The 18,939-nt window shown below is 39.8% G+C and overlaps 2 protein-coding genes across 8 annotated transcripts in view; both read right to left on the bottom strand.

Moving 5' to 3' along the window:
* Positions 1–5,622, bottom strand: PDCL (phosducin like). Of its 3 annotated transcripts, none has more exons than XM_085521145.1 (5): positions 5,556–5,622; positions 5,168–5,255; positions 4,661–4,835; positions 4,058–4,239; positions 1–3,468 (listed from the first exon to the last, which is right to left on the bottom strand). In XM_085521145.1, the coding sequence occupies exons 3-5, from the start codon at positions 4,827–4,829 to the stop codon at positions 2,917–2,919; spliced, it is 903 nt and encodes a 300-aa protein (XP_085377271.1). In that variant the 5' UTR covers positions 4,830–4,835; positions 5,168–5,255; positions 5,556–5,622; the 3' UTR covers positions 1–2,916. The 3 variants fall into 3 exon arrangements, with proteins under 3 accessions (XP_085377271.1, XP_085377270.1, XP_015734706.1); XM_085521144.1 differs by having other exon boundaries at positions 5,587–5,622; XM_015879220.3 differs by lacking the exon at positions 5,168–5,255 and having other exon boundaries at positions 5,587–5,622.
* A 78-nt stretch (positions 5,623–5,700) lies between these two features.
* Positions 5,701–18,939, bottom strand: part of RC3H2 (ring finger and CCCH-type domains 2) — a 28,623-nt gene continuing 15,384 nt past the window's right edge. For 3 of the 5 annotated variants that reach the window (XM_085521062.1, XM_085521064.1, XM_085521063.1), the window contains exons 12-21: positions 17,692–18,119; positions 17,085–17,255; positions 15,810–15,965; positions 14,243–14,456; positions 14,014–14,098; positions 13,517–13,598; positions 13,001–13,135; positions 12,403–12,510; positions 11,592–11,740; positions 5,701–10,983 (exon numbers count right to left, since the gene is read on the bottom strand). In XM_085521062.1, coding sequence (XP_085377188.1) covers positions 10,785–10,983; positions 11,592–11,740; positions 12,403–12,510; positions 13,001–13,135; positions 13,517–13,598; positions 14,014–14,098; positions 14,243–14,456; positions 15,810–15,965; positions 17,085–17,255; positions 17,692–18,119 — 1,727 coding nt within the window. In that variant the 3' untranslated portion in view covers positions 5,701–10,784. The remainder of the gene's footprint in view (positions 10,984–11,591; positions 11,741–12,402; positions 12,511–13,000; positions 13,136–13,516; positions 13,599–14,013; positions 14,099–14,242; positions 14,457–15,809; positions 15,966–17,084; positions 17,256–17,691; positions 18,120–18,939) is intronic. The other 2 variants (XM_085521066.1, XM_085521065.1) reach the window with 2 other exon arrangements.

The raw sequence follows: 18,939 nt of genomic DNA, 5'->3' as shown, positions 1-18,939 counted from the left end.
TTTGGCAAGATTAAAAAGCTTCCTTTATTCAAAGTCAAGCAATTTAGTAGGAATGCATCAATACAAGTGGAGTTCTGACGGTGACGGAACACAACAGCCTGGAGGGAAGGAGAAGCATCTGCCTCAAACCCAGGTCCTGATGCTCACGGCCAAACCAGAATGTTTCAGAACTTTTATTGTAGGTATGTGTTGGTACAATTTCATTTTAATTGCAGTTCTCTAATGCACATCTATCTATAATGTGCATATATATATACATATATACTCCAGTTTTTAATCCGCAGGTCAGGACCTCACTTAAATTAAGGTAAATGAAACATACTCCAACACTTCAACTGAAACAGCTACAATGTTAGTATGAGCTGCAGTTCTTATTCGTATTGAATGGACAGTAACAAATTCATGACAAACCTATCCTAAAATCTGTTCTACTTTGCTCTGCTGCTTTACATGCATTAAGAATGCTGGGGTTGGGGCCACAGACCTACTGGCTAGTTGGTTTGGAAGGATTTGGCTACAGAAATAGGCAAAAGCAGCAGCAGCACTCCAGCCTTGCTTCTCAGCAGCATTAACTCTTTACCCCTCTTCTCCCTTGCGCTCAATCTTTTCTTTCAGATCAATGATGTACTGGATTCAAACTTCTCTGCCCTTTTCCCCCTCCTTTTGCTACTGGCAGCATAAACCACCTGTCAAATACCTGAGCACCAAAACCTCACAACCAGGACTCAGTCACCTTCCTGCAGGCCATCAGAGCAGCGAGAGGTTCTGACCCTGTTACAGGTTTGCAGCCATGTGCCCCAACCCCTGCTTGGTACAAATAAAACCTCAAAGTAACTCAGTCAGCTCTTCCCCCCTCCAAACCAGGTTTTATTGTGCTGCTAACATGCGCCTGTCTGCACTACGGACTTACTGAGTCTCACCCTGAATACAAATCATGGCTACTTTGACTTTCTTTCTGAGACGCAGCATACCCACACTCAGAGACTTAATTCAAGTAACCTGAATCTTTCACCACATTTCAAACTTTGGCTTTCTGCCACTTTCCTTAAAACAGCTAAATATGCTCTTTCAGCTATTTTTAATTACAAATTATTTACCTGTCTGCTTATACTACTTTTAAAAATAGTCTGAATACATACAATTATAAATAATTATCCTTGTCCTAAGATCTATTCTTACTAAAGGAAATTTTTGCACTTCTCTCCAGTGCTCCAAAGTGCCTTGCACAAAACTTGCCATTAAATATAATAATTAAACATAGCAATACATCCTATTGACATAAGGACAGTCTACTTTCCTCAAAATTAAATAACAAACACAATAGGTCATGTGTGAGAAAGCAAACAGAATATCCAATGAAGTGTGCAGGAGACGTAATTCAGTAACAACTAAGTACAGAGTGCACACCTTCAGCATGCTCATTTGTACCAGGTGCAGGGAGATGACACCATCACCTGGCCAGCAAAGCCTTGGCCCTGCTCTGCATCACTGGAGGTTTCCAAGCTTGCATTCACTACATGCTGCCAATGGTTTCTAACGCTGCTGGGGTTACGTCCTATCTACATAGTGCTAGACTTGCTGGAGGCAGGGTGAGCTGTAAATGCAGTAGAAACCCTGGAAATTACTTCCTAATATCACTACTTATAAAGTAAGTGGAGCACAAACAAAACAAACACACTTTAATAACAATATAATCACTAACAAATGATAACGAGGATCTTGCTGCAGAAGGGAAGTGTTATATACAGCATTCAGGAGCAATAACTTAACAAAAAGACAAATGGGCTCAGCCAGTGCTGCATGGCTTTTAATCCATGTCCAGAAGTGGGAATTACAAGTTTCTGGGGAAAGAGTCACCAGTGTCACTGTGCAACTTTTACTGCTCCAATGCTTCCACCCCAACTCCACAGCATCTTCTGTCAGTGAACTCCACTGACACACTGCACCAAAACACCCCATGCTCCCAAAGAGCTGCCATCAGAGGGAAAACAGGACTATGGCAACGCTTCTGATCCTGCCTAACACTGTGCAGAAACTGTATACTGAGCTTCAGACAAGAGATGGGAGCTCGTCTATTGGCCCAGGGCTCAATTCCCACAAAGCCTTCCAGTCATCTGTCAGGTCCAAGGATTATTATATATATCCAAACTGCATCTGAAGACCCAGCCTAAGCAGGTAGTATGGGGACAGAGACAAACATTAGCACTTATTTAACAGTGTTTGAGGATTTTAGAGATATGCCATGGCTAGCCAAGTCCCAGTTCAGCATTTTCCCAACAAAACTCTCCTTGATACTCTCCAGGATGTCTGTTGGTTTTCACTCTCTGCAGAGGCAGAGATTATTTCCCGCTGAAGTGACTGCCATGAATTCTAACAGTAGGTATTTTAAAACCTAAGAGTGCTTTAAGAGCTGCACCAGAAGGTTTTCCCGTCTCTCAGACAAGGTTAAAGAAAGAAGAGCCCTCTCCAGCTCAAAAGCAATTTTCAGTATCAAGTCAGGAGTTGTTGTTATTTGCAAGTGAGTACTGAACAAAAATTTGATATCATTGTTAGAACAACAGTTCCAAGAAGGGGCCTGAAAGCTGCAGAATGGAAGGAGGGACCTTGCTGTGTTAACTCAATGGCAGCAGTTCAATTTCAGGTTAATAAAAGACATGAATGCCTAAAAACTTAATTACTGAATTGCACTAGAACTTCATGCTTAGAAAAATACATTTTAACATGTACTTTACTGAGTTAATTTATGAAAATGTTAGGAATGCTTTACGTTATTTTAAACAACATTTTAACAAGCAAAAGTCCAAGTGCATGGAGGGGAAGAATAACATACCCACACTAAGAAAGGAAGGGAACAACCCCTGGAGCAACAACATCCCACAGCACAACTACACCTACTGGCCCTCTGGTGTAAGTGGTTCAGTCTATTTCCAGATCACTGTCTTCACTGTAACACGCAGAGGGGTTATGTATAGAAGTCAGGAGCACGAGGTCTTTTTCTGGAAGCAGACCACACTCCTGCAAAAAAGCCTCCAGGTCTACAGCAAAAAAATCTTCTCCAAGTTGGTCAGTGATCCGCACAAAGTTGCCAATGAGCTCACCTGCCTTGTAGACCAGCAAAGCTGGCAGAGCATTATTGGTAAAGCGAGCGCTGGCACCAATGAGCGAACTCTTTACTCTGCAAAATTTAACTGTTGGATACTCAGCAGCCAGACAGATCATACAGCCGTTCAGGGATTCAGCGCCAGGGATATCATCTTCATAAATATGGATCATGATCAAAGTGCTCTTATGCTCTTTATCAACCGTGTCCAAAAACGCTTCTCCGCTGGTAATCTCAAAAACCTGTTTAAATTGCTGCCCGCTGTACAGCTGCTGTCTCATCTCCTCCATTCGCTGCTTCCTGTATCGCTGTAAAAATTCCTCATCATCTTCATCATTGTGAATCATGTTATATTCCTGTAACGTCATCTAAAAATACAAAGATACGTGACAGAGAAAAAAAGACCTTCATCACTATATAGGTCACTTACATAATTAATTTAAATCAAGAGGATTAATGTGGGTCACTCATCTTTAATAACAGGCAAGTGCAAGCCACGGAGGCTCAAGCACCGGCTGTATTACACTCCATTTTGATCTAATTAGAAACTGTGTCCAGTGGGAACAGTGATTTCAGCCTTGGGTTTCCTAGTTCCCACACGCTGCACTAATAACTCAAGAGGCTGCTCCACGATCCCACTTTAATTCAGGTTAATGGTAGCTATGTGCTTTCACTAAGCTCTGAGCACTGATTTGGGTACCGTGCCTGACCTCAGATCACTTCTCTTTCACCAGCTTTTTTAAATGAGTTTTTAAGCAAACATTTCTTTGGCAAAACAAGAACATCACCTTGTCTGTAGAAATGAAATCACAAGGAGTTCATGTATTTTGTGTCTATTCACCTGCTTTCCCAAACGTATCTACTGACCCGATAAGGATTCCAATCTGCTCAACATACACAAATAATGAAACAAAAAAAGTCCAACGTTTAAATGGCAATTCCTTCATGTCATGTTACCTTTCCATTGATTTTTTCCTGAAGCTCTTTCTGTTTCTGCTTATCAGTCTCCTCATCTAAGTGAGATCTACATGTCATAGACAACTTCTTTATGAGGCGTTCCATTTCTCTGCGCTGCTCCTGCCTCTGTTCTGTCTCCAGTTGTTTAAACCTTCGCCAGTCATTAATGACTCCTTTTGGACCTGAAATTAAACATGCTGGCATTTGACTACAAAACAGTAACAAAATTATTCCTCTTGTTTAAAATTCCAGTAGTTTTATGGAAATCAGCAGTAAATCAGCAGGCTTATCATAAGCTTTCTGTACACTGTGCACAATGCTGTAATGAATGAGAAGAACAGAGGTAACCTGCCTTTTGCATGTCCTTGAGTTTGTATCTGTTTTTGTCTAGGAAGACAACCCTACCCAGCTGGGCTACCTTCATAATTGTACTGAAGGTTAACTCAGATTAATATCTAAGCCCTCAAGAACCCCACAGCTGCAGGTATGACTCAAATATAGCTGAAAATAGGTCTTTTGTTACAATAACAACACAGCAGGAAACCACACAAACCTTCCAACCAACCAAGTACTCCCAAAGCAGTCAGTGTGACACGGCAATACCTGTGTTGACTGCACTGCCATCGCTGCTAAGCTCGACCTCCCCAACGCTGTCAGGAATGGAGCTCTCCCCTTCTTTGTCTTCCTTCTCACTGTCTTCGTCCTCACCCTCACTGCTGCTGTAATAATACTGCAGCTTCTCGCCCAGCAGTTTGTCATCCAACGCAGTCATTATGTTCTACAAAATAAACACAGCACACGATGCACCTCACTCAGCTGTGCAGCACAGGATGCCACCTTCCATGACAACAGCAGCCCTTCGTTCCTCCCGAGCAGCTTTTACCCACCCAGAATGTTCAGGACCCACTGCCACACATCAACAGCCACATGAACGAGCTCTTAATGCCAATTTCAAACACCCGGGATGAATTAAGCCCTACTTTGCGTCTCAGCCCTCCAACAGCCGCAGTTATAAACGCTGTTTTTGCAGGCACGTGTGAGCGGATCTCCACACGTTTTTACCCACTGAGAATCAATTTCTAAGCGCGATTCGGGATCACAGCCACGTACGGTTCAGTTTCCAGCAGCAGGAGCTGTTCTGCCGGCGGTTCCTCGGAGCTCAGAGCAGCCCAAAGCACAGCGGGCTCAGCAGCAGCACCTGCGGGGAGACCCGAGCACCAGAGCATCGCACAGCGCTCCTGCGCCCCGAAGGACAGACAGAACCGCGCACAGGTTTAACCCGAGCACGGAAAACACGCTCCGGGAGCGCGGAGGCGGCGGAGGCGGAGCCGTAACCCCGCACGGCGGCTGCGGGACAACGGGCCGCACGCACGGCCCCGCCCCATCCCGCGGCCGGCGGCTCAGCCGCTCCCAATCAATGCGGATCCCGCAGCGCTCCGCCGGCCGTGCCCGCTGTTACCGGGGATCCCGCGGTGCCGCCCGGCCCGGCCCGACCCACCCTCCGAACCCGGCCCGGCCCAACGTCTCACCGCCCGCCGCCTTCCGGAACGATCCGCGCGGGGCACGGCGGGAACGGGGCGGAGCGCTGCGGGAACGGCCCCGGCGGGCGGGGAACGGCGCGGGGTGGAACGGACGGAGGCGGGTTAAGGTGGACAAATAGTTTTTATTTGTGCATGCAAATACATGTCAATACTGCAAACTTCTTCCATCGAGTCTCTCAAACACTGAAAACCATGATGCTCTACTCTGTGACCAGCCAAAGCTAAAACCTCTTCACTTCAGTGCTACAGCAAAACACGCACGGCCGCCCCGCGCGGGGCCCCCCTACTCTAACACGAGGGAACAGACGAGTCGGGAACTCGAACCGAAATAAACGGAATAGAATTTACTCCCCCATATAACCCCATTTCATTTTACAGATTTTAAATTATAGTTTTAAATAGAAGCTGAGAATGCGCCATAAAAATGAGCATTAAATCCATCGTAGCGATGGTGCCTGCTTTATACATGATGGGTGTACACCATCTTTTATTTCATTTACATTTCAATCGAACAATAGATTTGCAAAGAAAATGTCTAATACAGACGTAAAAATATTCACACTAGAGCTTCACAATCGGTTGTACAATTGACAAACAGGCCTCTTTTCCCAAACTTTCCAGCTAAGCAAATTTATAAAAAATGTAATCGATGCAACGAGAAAAAAAAATTTTTTTCCTTAAACTTCCAGGGAAAAGAATACGCAGTAAACAGTATAAATGCAGACAGCAGATGCTGCAAGCTAACCACGATACTTCGGAGTGGCTGTACAGTGGGGATGTGCAGTACAAATCAAAGCCACGTGTGTTGTATCACAACTACCGTATAATATACTTGTTTGCCCAGCTACGAAACGCATGCATCCCATGCCTCGGATTCACAGAGATCTGCTCTGGGTCAGTCGACGGGCTCTGGGCAACGACCCCGGCTTTGGGCAGCGAGAGACGCGGGCTCTGGTCGAGTTCAGCCTTTGCGGCAGCCTCTCGATCACAACTGGAGGTGCAGTGCTATGTCTGGACCTGGGAACGTCAGCGATTCCTTTCTGGCTTTCCCTTCCCTCGCTGTGCTCCCTTGCCAGCAAAGAGATGCACAGTGCTGCCAAAGCGCTGCTCCTTTATCCTGAAAACTGGGTCATTCCAAAGCACATTTGTTGTGTTCTGCTTGCAGAAGAGGTCCCTCAATGAGAGGGGAGCTGCCTAACAGAAGGGACCAAACTACAACATAAAGAATGGACTTTTACATACTATAGATAATTCAATCATTTCTCATTTTGTTACACTCTCAAATTCAACATCTTCCTTTAAGTCTAATAATAATGAAGAATCTGTTCACAAAGATGATCAAGGAGCTGCTGGCATACAGTGTCTATGTACAGCAACAGATACAACTTGACAACCTGTGCTTTAAGAAAGCAAACAAAAACATGTTTGGAACTATTCTGAGTGTAGTTAGTTATTTTAAGTGTTCTTTCCTCAGCTGTTTCCGACCACTGTGCATTGCTTTGTACCTCATCCAGCCTAGTACGCTATTATACAAGAACAGCATTCAGCTCTCGAGCACAGGATAATTAAATTGTGCAATAACACAACCGTGTTATCAAAGCACTAAAACCTGCCAGATTAGACGTCTACAATGAGCAATTAAGAGCTTATTTAACTATCAGCTGCGTACAATTGTTTTGTTTTAAAATCAAGTGTCAAACTTCAGCATCCCTGTACTAGACTACCAAGAACCAACGCCAGTTTGCTTTGCAAAGAGTCTAACCTTTCCTTTGAAGGGTCTAGTATACATTCTACAATGCAAAATCTGCATAAACACTAAGATTCATTTCTTGTCACCTGTTTACAGGAACAAAATATCAGTAGCAGGGCTATCACTCTGCTATAATTATATGTTAAGAATGTACAGATAGTTACTTTTCACACAAGCATTCTCCCAGCACAAGCATTAGTCTCTATTAAGACCTATGTGGAAAATGAGGCAAAACAAGGAATGAATCCAGGTAGTGAGGCAACACAATTAACTTAGATACTAATAATTCCTGTATCTCTTGCATGTGAAATCCCTGCTGTACCCCTAAGAGGGGAAAACAAAAGAAAAAAAACACAACAAACAAACCCAAAATGCTTGTCCAAGCAAAGCAAAAGAGCCAATCTCTTTTCCCCAATCTGCTATGGGCCTTTTTTTTTTTTTTCCTGACAGCAAAGGTATCTTAGGCCAAAACCTAAATGGGAACCACTGCTATTAAAGCACAAAAATTAGTAACTCTATCTCAGTGTCAGAAAGTAAGCCCTTCCATAGCCCAAAGGCACCTGATTTGCAACTAGACAAATGAATACATACTTGTTGTTCATAGGGTCAAGGGATGAAACTCCACCAAGGAAGAGAGCCAGAACTAGGTTCCCACCTGTAGCTTCTACTTCTCAGGGCACTGGAGGGCATAGTTTCATGGCAAAAAAATCACACAGTCAGTGTTAGAACTGTAAGACAAAAGCTGGCATGCTATTTAAATGCCCAGGTAATTCTTTTGCCTGTCATTCTCTACATTAAAAATTCAAGAAAATAACTAGTCTCAGTTAAGAACCAACTCTCCATATGAAGTATATGGTCATCCTAGAGAACTACTACATCATGGGACCTCCTGCTGCAGGCAAGAGTATATAGATACGTTTGTTCTTACATATGCCAATATGGTTGGCAGGAATATGTTAGGCTTATGTAACTTCACTGGACAAACAGGCAAATGTGTGTAAGCAGCTTATTCCAATCCCCCTCCAGCAGAGCACAACCAAGTTTGTTAAAACTGCAATTTTAAAATTAAAAAGTTAAGGTAAATACACAATCAATTTATGTAGTATATATTCACCCTCAGATCATGCTGAAGATGTTCTGTGGAGTTCTGGTGCACAGAGGGCTCTTTCCCTGAGGGCAAATAAGGACTTCTCAAACCTTTATATTTTCTCTATTTTGTAACAAAATAGCAATTTAAAATTTAAAAATCTTTTAAAAAAATTACATCACCTTCAACATGGAAGATCTCACTGTTTAAATATCCATGAAAGAGACATACTCGTTTGCATATCTGTTTTGGAATTACATTGTACAGCAAATAATAGTATCTCAGAAGCATTTCAAAAGTAATATAAATTCATATTTACAGAATGGTCTTGGTATAAAATATACAACAATCATATTTATGTCTAACATTCTAAGTTAAGTTTAACATCAATAGGAAATAAGTTAAGGTGACAAAGGTGGTCTGGTTCTTGTATCCATTCACTTTGAGTTGCAAGTGAAACAAAGCACTGATCTAACCCTAGTTATGAGGTGGCACTGGCTATAGGAAGGTACAGCAACAGCCAAAGGAAACTAAAAGACTACTTGACTGTTTTTCTACATACATTCCTTAACATCTGAGTATTCAATAGATGTGTAAGATCTTCCATACTGACACCAGAATATCAAAACTAACCCTTGGATTTTCAGGTATATTTACAACATAATTATTTCATGGACAGGTTCGTTAGGATAGATATCAAACACCAATATTTACTTAGTCTAATCAGTGACCCTCAGGGAAATGCCAACCCCCACCCCCCAGAAACGTGCACAAAACAGTTATCAAAATCTTACCCGACCACATAGCTGTGATTTTGTAAAATAACAACTCAGACGACCAGTAACATGATCCTCTTTAAGCATTTTGCTAGCAGGAAAAGCCCTTACATGCAGTACACCTGGTGAAAGATCAGCTTGGCTTAAAATATTCCAGTACAATTTTCAGAGTAAACAACTTCACAGAAGTTAATAAAACAAACAAACAAAAAAAGTAAAACTTGTCACAAAGAAAAGTAAGAGGACAAACAAGATGGTAATCATCAGGAGGGAGAGTCCTGCTTTCTTAAAAGCTTCTTAAAAACCAACCAAACATATGCCCAGGGCTCTACTTCGTGTGCATTTATGAAAAAACAACTATCTTCAGCTGAAATGTCTAACATGATTCTCAGTCACATCTTAACAGGGCATAAATTCATACACTTGTCAGAGCTCTAAAGGTCAGATAATGCTATATTATTGTATTCTCAAAGTCTTTGAAAATAAGTTGCCACTGAATAAGCAAAAATTAAACCTGAATATAAAACCATGATTAACAACACTAAATAAAAGGTAATAACTGCCTTAAATTCCCAATATTTAGTTTAAATTAAAAACAAAACAGTACAAAAACAGCAATACCATCTTGTTAGTCAGTGCAATCACTACATACAGGGTTTTCAAAGGAAAGCAAAGAGCACCTGATACTTTTTGCCAAGTCATCTGGATTCTATAATCTGCAAGTTGAGAACCATTATTAAAAAAGAACAAACTGCTGTTACATTAGTGCATAACCTCTCAATATAGTTGAAAATTGTTTCGTGTATAACTTGGGAGATCAATACCTAGTACGTTAGCTGGAGGACTTAGGCACTTGGTTTACTTCTGGTAACTTTACTTGGACAAGTAGCCTGTGTACGTGTATATCTACAGTACTAAAGCAGAAATGTGTGTGTGTGCACGGGGGGGAAATGGAAACAAAATGCTGCAGCAAAGCACTGCACCACAGACCTGCAAATAACGCAGCAGTGCAAAGCTAATGGTGTGTTAACCCTGTAAAAAGTCTCAAGTCCAAATCCCCACCTCTCAGTCTTCAATCAGGAAACAATACTCCATGCAAAGTTCCACAACTAAGGAAAAAGCAGCTGCAACAAGACACAAGTTCTTCTCTCATGAAACAAAATAGAGACAAATAAGTTAGTCTTCCTTTCACTAGATGTATCATCGTAGGATCCTGCTAGTTTAAATAACTGAGTTGTTAGTTTTCTACAGAAGCCATTTTAAACAAGAATGGCTCAGATACCGCACCGGATTGCTACAAACTCATAAAAAGCTGCTTTAAGCTTAAGTAAAACAATGTCCAAATTCCATTCATCTGTGGAAAGTGAACGCCTTACCCTAGTAAAGTAAGTTTTTTTTTTCTTCAGAATGCTAATGCGAGAGGGGCTTGAAGTATCAAAGAGTCCACAGGAAATGCATGACCCCAATATTATTCTTTAAAAAAAATATACATTATATAATATATATTATATATATAAAAAGCTAGTGTAAATGCTTCCACGGTGTGGTCACAAGCTGGAAAGATGAATGCCTTTCAGCTGTTAACCATCCTGCCATTTGCAACAGGCTTTAAAAAGTCATTTTTATCCTCAGACATAATGTGAGCAGTTTTCAAAATGAGGCTGCCAACACTGACTGATGTGCTGATGGGCAGGCAGCTTGCATTGCTAACAGATGTTGTGATCGGCTGACTGAAGCAAGAAGTTACGGGCAGGATTGTTTTCTGCTCCTCCCTGAGGAGAAAAATAAGTTACACAAATATTAAACAAGTACATGCACAAGTATCCAGAACTGAATTTCTGTGCATTAAATAAATAATGACAAACTCATTTTTAGAAACAGGAACAACGTCTTACTATGGAAAGGTATGCTCAGGATGTTAAATGCAGTCTGCCTCATTTTCAAAGACTGCGTTATACATTAAAAACTACAGAACATATAAACCTAAAATAGTGTATTTTTAAAACTACCTCTCTATAGAGATTTGTGCAAACAGTCTGAAACTCAGCCTTTTGGAATTTTTCTAAATTTCTGGCAACTATGAAAATACTTCCAGATTTTTTTGCTTACTGAGTACATGAAAGGTATTTTCAACAGCTGTGATCTGTTTCAGCACATATGATTACAGCAATGCATACAAACAATGGTACCGTCCTATGACTTTCACATTTGTGACCTAATTTGACTTCTTAGCAGGTTCTTCTCACTTCACCACATATACGCAATGCAGATGTCTAACCCAAGTCTGAATAGGTGCGCAGTTCATCCTTAAACACACAACTATTTTGCTGCTTCTGTTTGTCTAATACTGGCAGACACTGCTGTTTTCTCTAACACTCACAGAATCACAAGGTCTTCACCTAAACTTTGTCTCTTCTGTTCCATAGATTCTTTCTGGTGCTGCTTTAGTGGATGCCCATTCTCTACAGTTGTTCCATTGAGCAGCTGATCATCTTGAGAACTGATACCTAGCTGTATATCCAGGATCTCCTATAGGAGAGAAGGAAAAACTGTTATAATGTTGCTACTAGTTTTAGATTCTCCTATTATACTCTCCTATATCTCCTTATTTTTACATCATATGATTGGAATATCTATTGCATTTTGCTATAGGAAAGCCCATGATGCTTCATTTCTGTTTATCTCATCAGATTTCTTTAACACAGTTTTGTGGGTTTTTGTTGTTGGTTTGTTGTTTTTAAAAAAGTAATATGCTATAAATTGTGAATTCCTAAAAGGATTGAAATTCAAACAAAACCTTTTCAAGAAGCTCCCTAGCTGTAGGCATGACCTCATCAGAAATTTCAGGAGCTCTTTAAGCATCTCCATCTTCTCACAGCTTTAAAGCTGACATGAGAAGAAGCAGATTCCTGATAAGATCATGACTTAAATCTAGATTCCATGCTAATCAACTGTTTGAAATTACAGGAAACTCCAGCAGCTTAGCACTTAGGTAGTATCAGCAGCCAGGTATCTGAATAAGAAATATGAGACCCCTGGTGTTAAAATAAGAGAAATGCTTGATATCACTACAAAAAGTAGGACAAAAGGCTTTGCTATTAACATAAATTACTAGTTTATAAAGAAAAATGTTAGAAATTCTTTAATAATTAATCAAAGGATCTTACTTAGACACACATTTTCGAACTTACTTCTATTTGTTCACCCTGCCCATCAGGTTCATCTGTATCAAGGGCAGATAGCTCCAATTCAATGTCTCGATCTGGCTTTGTATCGGCACAGTCTTCACTATAATCAGTCTGAAAAAATGAAACACTTTCTGTAAACATCAGGTTGGCTTTTCACCTGCTTCCCACTGCAGTCATGTATTAGAATGAAAACAGAAGGTGTATTCCTAGGACACAACATTTGTATGACACAAAAGAGCTAAATGATACGAAACACAAATAGAACTTCAGGTATAGACAAAACAGAATACACAGCAAAATCTATTAGTAAAGTACAGAAAGAGAAAATGAATACCAGAATGGAAATTTTTGTAGAGTTCATTAAGATTTAGATTTTTAACACACACAAGTAGAGCAAAGAGCAAGGTTCACAGTGAAATGGATGGTTACATTTCCACTTTCTAGACATATGCTTGGAGTAGCAGAACAGCCAGTCCAGGCGCAACAACAGTAACTTGCAGCAAATTTTTTACAAGTTATTTTGTAACATCAGAATTAAAAATGAATCTGTGTGCATATAAATCTCAAAGATTTGTTTCATCCCAATCACCCCTTGCTTTACCTCACCATTCCTCAAATCAATTTCCTTGCTTAAAAGATTTAAGGTAAGTCGACTGCCTTCATCTAGAGAATTCCACTTCTGTTGCATGGCTAGTGCATTTGCCTCTCTCTGAAGTAATAATGAGTTACTTTTGGCCTATGGAAAAACAAACAAACAACATATCAATTACCTACAGCTACACTTAACTACGTTTTGGCAAACAGCAATAGAACTCGGGTCACAAAAAGAACAGCTCCCTCATCAGATGTATAACTATGCATTCTATAAATGTCCAACATCTGTTCTGTCCTGCATTTGCTGACATTTACCAAGCCCACTTCTTTCTACCACAAACAGCCTTACTGATGTCAATAGAGCAGCTCATACAAGCTGTCTTTACGAATCATAATAAGTGTTCTGGTATTGATGTATTGGTAACTTAGTGATCATTTTATTAATATTACTTCTTTCTATAGATTACACTAAGAAAACTAATTTAATGGTATTTATTTAAGTACGTGGTTTATCTGATCTTACCTGCTGTAATTCAATACTTAATAGATCTCCAGTGCTGGAATGCTTTCTGTGACCAGACAAATCTGTAACTACAAATCTGTCCCTTTGAGAGAAAAAAAGGTAAAAATTAAGAATTGAAAACAAATATTCTAAAAGCAAAGGATTCAAAAGGACTGCTGGACAAACTAGGTGACTAAGGTAACAAGCTCTTCAAGGCAAGGGAGGAAGAGCATACTAGCAGTGTCCCAGGGCATTATATGAAGTAAACATCTTTGTTAAAATATAGAAGAGGTTCGACAAGAAAACACTTGAGGAACTACTCAAGATCACAGGTCTGGGTGAGACAGATTGGCAGTGCCTGAATCCCATTCATTTTAAGACATGTTTTCCAAGGCTTTGCAGGGGACAGAGAAGTCTGTTATTTTAAAATTAAAGTCTATTAGAAATTTTTTGTTTGTTTTAATAGCATTCAGGATTTTGAACATTAGCAAGCTACAGAAAACACAGGAAGTCCATACCGTTCTGCATAATGTGCTGATGAAGCTGAATCTGAGCCATAAGAACTCCATCTTGAGTCAACAGCATTAACGTAAGGAACATAATCTGCAACAATTTAAAATACAATTAATTACCTTCTCCGTTCTTAAAAAGTGGGGTATACAGGTATGTTTAGTTCTTCGCATTTCCATTGCTGATGAAATGCTAATGATAGACACTGTATTGTCAGTATGAAGCCTGTACTTGTACCTGATACACTGATGGGCTTAGTTGCACTTCCTTGGGAAGCAGTGGCCTGAATTGGATCTGTTGTGTGATAACCCGTGCGGGATGACCTGGAGATTGCACCCCACTTGGAAATGATCGGTCCATCACTAAATGGGATTATAGGATCCTCTTCCTTTGCCCTTCTCTGAGTTTCAAATAAATGCACTCTCCTTTTAACATCCCCGCTGTCCAAATCCTACAAATTCAGGAAACAGAAAGAGATAAATGGACTTGTTTGAGGTCATTCGGATGACTCAATATGCCAATGACTTTCTGATCACTGTTGCTGAGTACAATGATGAAAATCTGTTCAACTAGAGACAAGATGGGCCGCAATGATTTAACTACTGCCTTTTAATGCTACTGTCAGCATTGGAAGAAATAATTTTGCTTCTCCATTCTAGTGCTTCCAGACAAAAAAGAACTCCAGGATGCTTCAAGGTCCTTCAGTAATATCTCCAGTATCTGAAGATAGTATCAAAAAGGCTTGGGAAGTGACTAGACTTTGTTTCACTTCTTTCAGAGAACATGAAAAAAATCTGCTATATTACATGGCAGAAAATCTCTAAAATCACAAGCTTTTACCCCTCCAAATGCAAGGTGTGTGCCATGATTCAAATCACATTTTTTGTTTCTCAAAGTACTTTTTTTCCTCCTTATGGAAAACAAATGATTATATTATCATTAAGTTGTATTTCTTCCCCTCCATAGATTCCTTGGCATTGAACTGTTACTAGAGGAGAATGTGCCTTCCATTGAAATAAGAAGTGTAGTCTAGGAAAATAACTCTGATACTTGGAATATGAAGCAGCCAACATTAAATTCATGCTAATTATCCTGAGTCCACAGTATTTCAGCTTTCTCTGTACCACTTCAGAAAAGCGTACACTGCTCTTAGGATAAACTTTAAAAGATTCACTGAAATAACAGGAGCACAGAAAGTCTTAGAACCCCAAAAAGGCCAGTAATTCATCCATACAGCATGGACAACTCTGCTTGAACCAAATAAGAAATGTGTTTCCGCAATGGAAACACCTGCTCTGGAATGGCCACAATGACAGTACCAACAGGTCAGTCCTGTCTGTGCAACATATTACGAGACTAATATTTTAGATCCCTCAAATTGCAAATACATATGTACACAAAAACTATGATGTGTGAGAGAGATGGGATTGAGAAGTCAAAAGGCTTTTATCCCGTCACTCCAACAGTTAAAAAGCAGATTCAAAAATTAGTAAGACTTATCTACTTATAAGTCACCTACTCAAAACATTTTGACTACTAGTTTGATTTACAGAGACATGTTATTAAAATGGTCATTTCAGATGTCTGACAATTTTATTCCTTGCATTACATCCTGCCAGATGTAAACAGAGTTTACAACAACTAAAAAGATATGCTAAACAATTTCATATGGGCTAGGTTACTTTGAACTAAAATATCAAAAATATTAGCTATCAATTAAAAAAAAACTTGTTTAATCAAACAGAAGATACTTTAGCATATAAGTATCATTACATTAATGAGGTAACATGCAGAGAACCCCTACCATTAACACAGCATTTGAATTGGCAATCACATCCTTAGGCTCTGAGTCGATAGCATTTATACAAGAGCCAATAGTGCCGCAAGACCATGGTGAATAGTGAGAGAGATGATCTTCCTCAAATTTAGTTCCACTCAAATCACTGACACTCTCAGAGAACTACAGAAAAGGGAATAAATAGAAAGTAAATAATACAAAAAGGGAATTCAGTCTTAAAATACGAAAAAAACCCAAAAAACCAAAAAAACATTTACTGCTATCTAATCACAATCTCCTCAAAGTGAATCAAGGAACTTGGGGAATCAAGACTTGACTTGGGGGAAACCATAAACCAGTTCACAAACATATTTTAAACTAGTAGTACAGTTGACAGTTGTCAAGGCTTTCCCAGTACAAATAACTGACTTGTCAAGATAAGAGGCTGACATCAATGTTGCTATACTAGTGGCAGGTTTCTTCATGCAGCTACCTGCAGTAATTTAATTCAGAGGATGTCATGCATTTTTATTTAAGGTAGAAGCCAGTGACAGAAGAGTGACACAGAACACTTCAACATGGATTAAGACTCAAAATCTGATATACTCTGAATGCACTCACTTCAGGTTTATACACCTTGCAAAACCTATTCTGAATAATCACCATGTAACACCTCAAATGTCAACAATGAAATTGTCAATCTACAAAGAGCATTTGGTACAATAGTTCTCAAGAATCTCTTGGATGCATTTAAGTAACAAAAAAAATACACACTGCATCATTATTGCTTTGTTTCTTTTTCCTCTTCAAAGCAAACAGTTTCTATTTATTAAATTTCCATTATTGTTTACAGAGTTGTTCTACCAAAGTATTTTGTCATTTTTAAGAGGTGTTTATTCTCCATGCTAAGGTTGATTTAGTCTACTCATCATGCTATGATGCCAACTGGAACATAAAAGAAATGGTCCATCTTGGTGGAAAAAAACCTGTAATTCCCTATTTTGGAAAAAAAAAATTCAAACAAAAAAACACAAAACAATTGAGGATGTTCAGAAAGAAAGTTCAATGGAGTGACGCTTCCTTTAGTGTGGGTAAATCAAATCACTTCCTCACTTCAAGTTTTTTTCAGAAATCATGTTTACAATCAGTTTACTACAAATTGAATGCATTTGTAGTGAGATACTACTCTCTTCTTACTAAAAGGCTAAAATCATTTTTTGAACAAGTGGCAGGTGGAAAATCTTTACTAGAGATATTAAATGGCATCTTACAGAAACAGGAAGGGAAAATAAAGTTCCCCACCTCTGTATTGAAATCTACGCTGAAGAGAGGAGAAGGTGGCGTTGGAGATGGTGTTGCCATAGGAAGGGTTGATGATACAAGAGGAGTTTTCTGCGTGTGATACTGAGCCCATTGTTCTGGCTTCCGTCGTAATTGTTCATCATACCCAGACTTCAAGTGACCACAAGGCTCCTAGCAGTAACAAATACAAGACTGTTTATCCTACCATACTCTCACCAGAAGGTGAATACTTGCAGGGGGCACACTTGGAAAACACACTCCCTTGGGTCTGTGGTCTTCTACTGATATCATTAGAAGAATCTTGCAAGGATTTGGAAGAGAACCTGGTTCACATATAGTAACTCAAATCTTAAATATATAGTTCATTCAAACAGCACATGCAGAAATCTAATAGGCAGAAGGGTTCTGGTCCTAATCCAGATAATAGTAATCAACATTACAGGCCCATTTTATTCAGTTAGAAAAAGACTTTGTTTGGGACATATTTCTTGGCCTCTGTAAACCCAACAAAACGGAACAGGTCTAAATACTAATTATTTATCACCTTTTCAGTAACAACTTTCAGAATTAAGCCTTAATCCCTCCTTCCTGTCTGGCTTTCACTTACCCTTGGTAAAGGCACAGTCCTCTGCTCATTTGGAGGTTGACAAGCCACAGAGTAGTACCCATCCAAAGAGTTGTATCTCTCACGTAATGATGTCTGATAGACAGATGAGTGCATCACATCCATAGGAGGTAAAGAATTGCTCCTGATAATATCATCCCGTGGGTACATCTGTGGGCGCCAGATGCGCCTGCTGTCATAAACTGGAGCATACATTCCAGAAGGGACAGGAGGAACTGGTCCATACGGCTGAGGAGGAGGAGGTTGGTAAGGAGAACTCAGTCGATCTCGAGGTGGAAACGTACTGTAATGATCGGCATATGGCACGGAAGCAGGTGGGAGGGAGGATTCTGGAACATTATTGGACCTCACAAAGCGAGGAACACAGGGAGCCACGCCAGCTGGTACTGTTGGAGGTGGTGGATAGTATCCTTGAAAATTGGAAAAAGGTATATTTCATGTGATCACAAGTAACACAGAATTTTACACCTTCTATAACTGAAACTAGTGGGGTTAAGTATCTTTAGAGAATAAAGTGCAGCACAGTTCTAAAATCTCACTATCAACCCCATAGCCTCTCTGGAATAAAATTTATATATGTCAACCATATTTGCAGATGTAGCAGTGATCCTTTATCAGCTTGACCCAATTTGGAGAACAGAGCTTCCCTGCCACTGCTCCCATATAGTATGATTTAACTATGTATGTAACCATAGTCAACATTTTAAACATGTCTTTATACATGAAAGTAAAATAACATCTCTAAAACAGAAAACTACATTGCTAAAAAAAAAAGATAAGCAATTTCAAAGGTTTCTAAATGACAGTTTCACACTTTGTTCACTCCTCATTGGAAAGAGCTGTCTGAACACCTCTGTCATTTCTTCTGATCATTTGTGAATGATCTGATGCTAGAGCAAACTCCTAATGGTTTGAATATAAACATGCACACCAAGCCTAAAAACATAACTGAAATCTTTCAAAAACAGCTAAGCAAGTATAAAGAGTCTCACAGAACATGAAAACACTTCTCCTCCAGGACTCTGAATGCCTATAGCAGGAAAAAATTTCTCCTAATAATACATAATGCAATACTGTATCTCTCTTTGTGGTTGAATGCTCAATGTTCATCTGGGGATGAATCTTGTCCATGGATAACCTCCATGGACAGAGCATGAGATGAGCAAGCCTAATGAAATGCAATCCAGTGTAACAAAGGAAAAAGTACATGGGAGACCACGTGGTTCAAAT

Source organism: Coturnix japonica, chromosome 21 (genome assembly GCF_054131305.1).
Source record: "Coturnix japonica strain WE chromosome 21, WE-NBRP24, whole genome shotgun sequence".
Lineage (NCBI taxonomy): Eukaryota > Metazoa > Chordata > Aves > Galliformes > Phasianidae > Coturnix > Coturnix japonica.
This window is presented reverse-complemented; position numbering and strand designations above follow the sequence as displayed.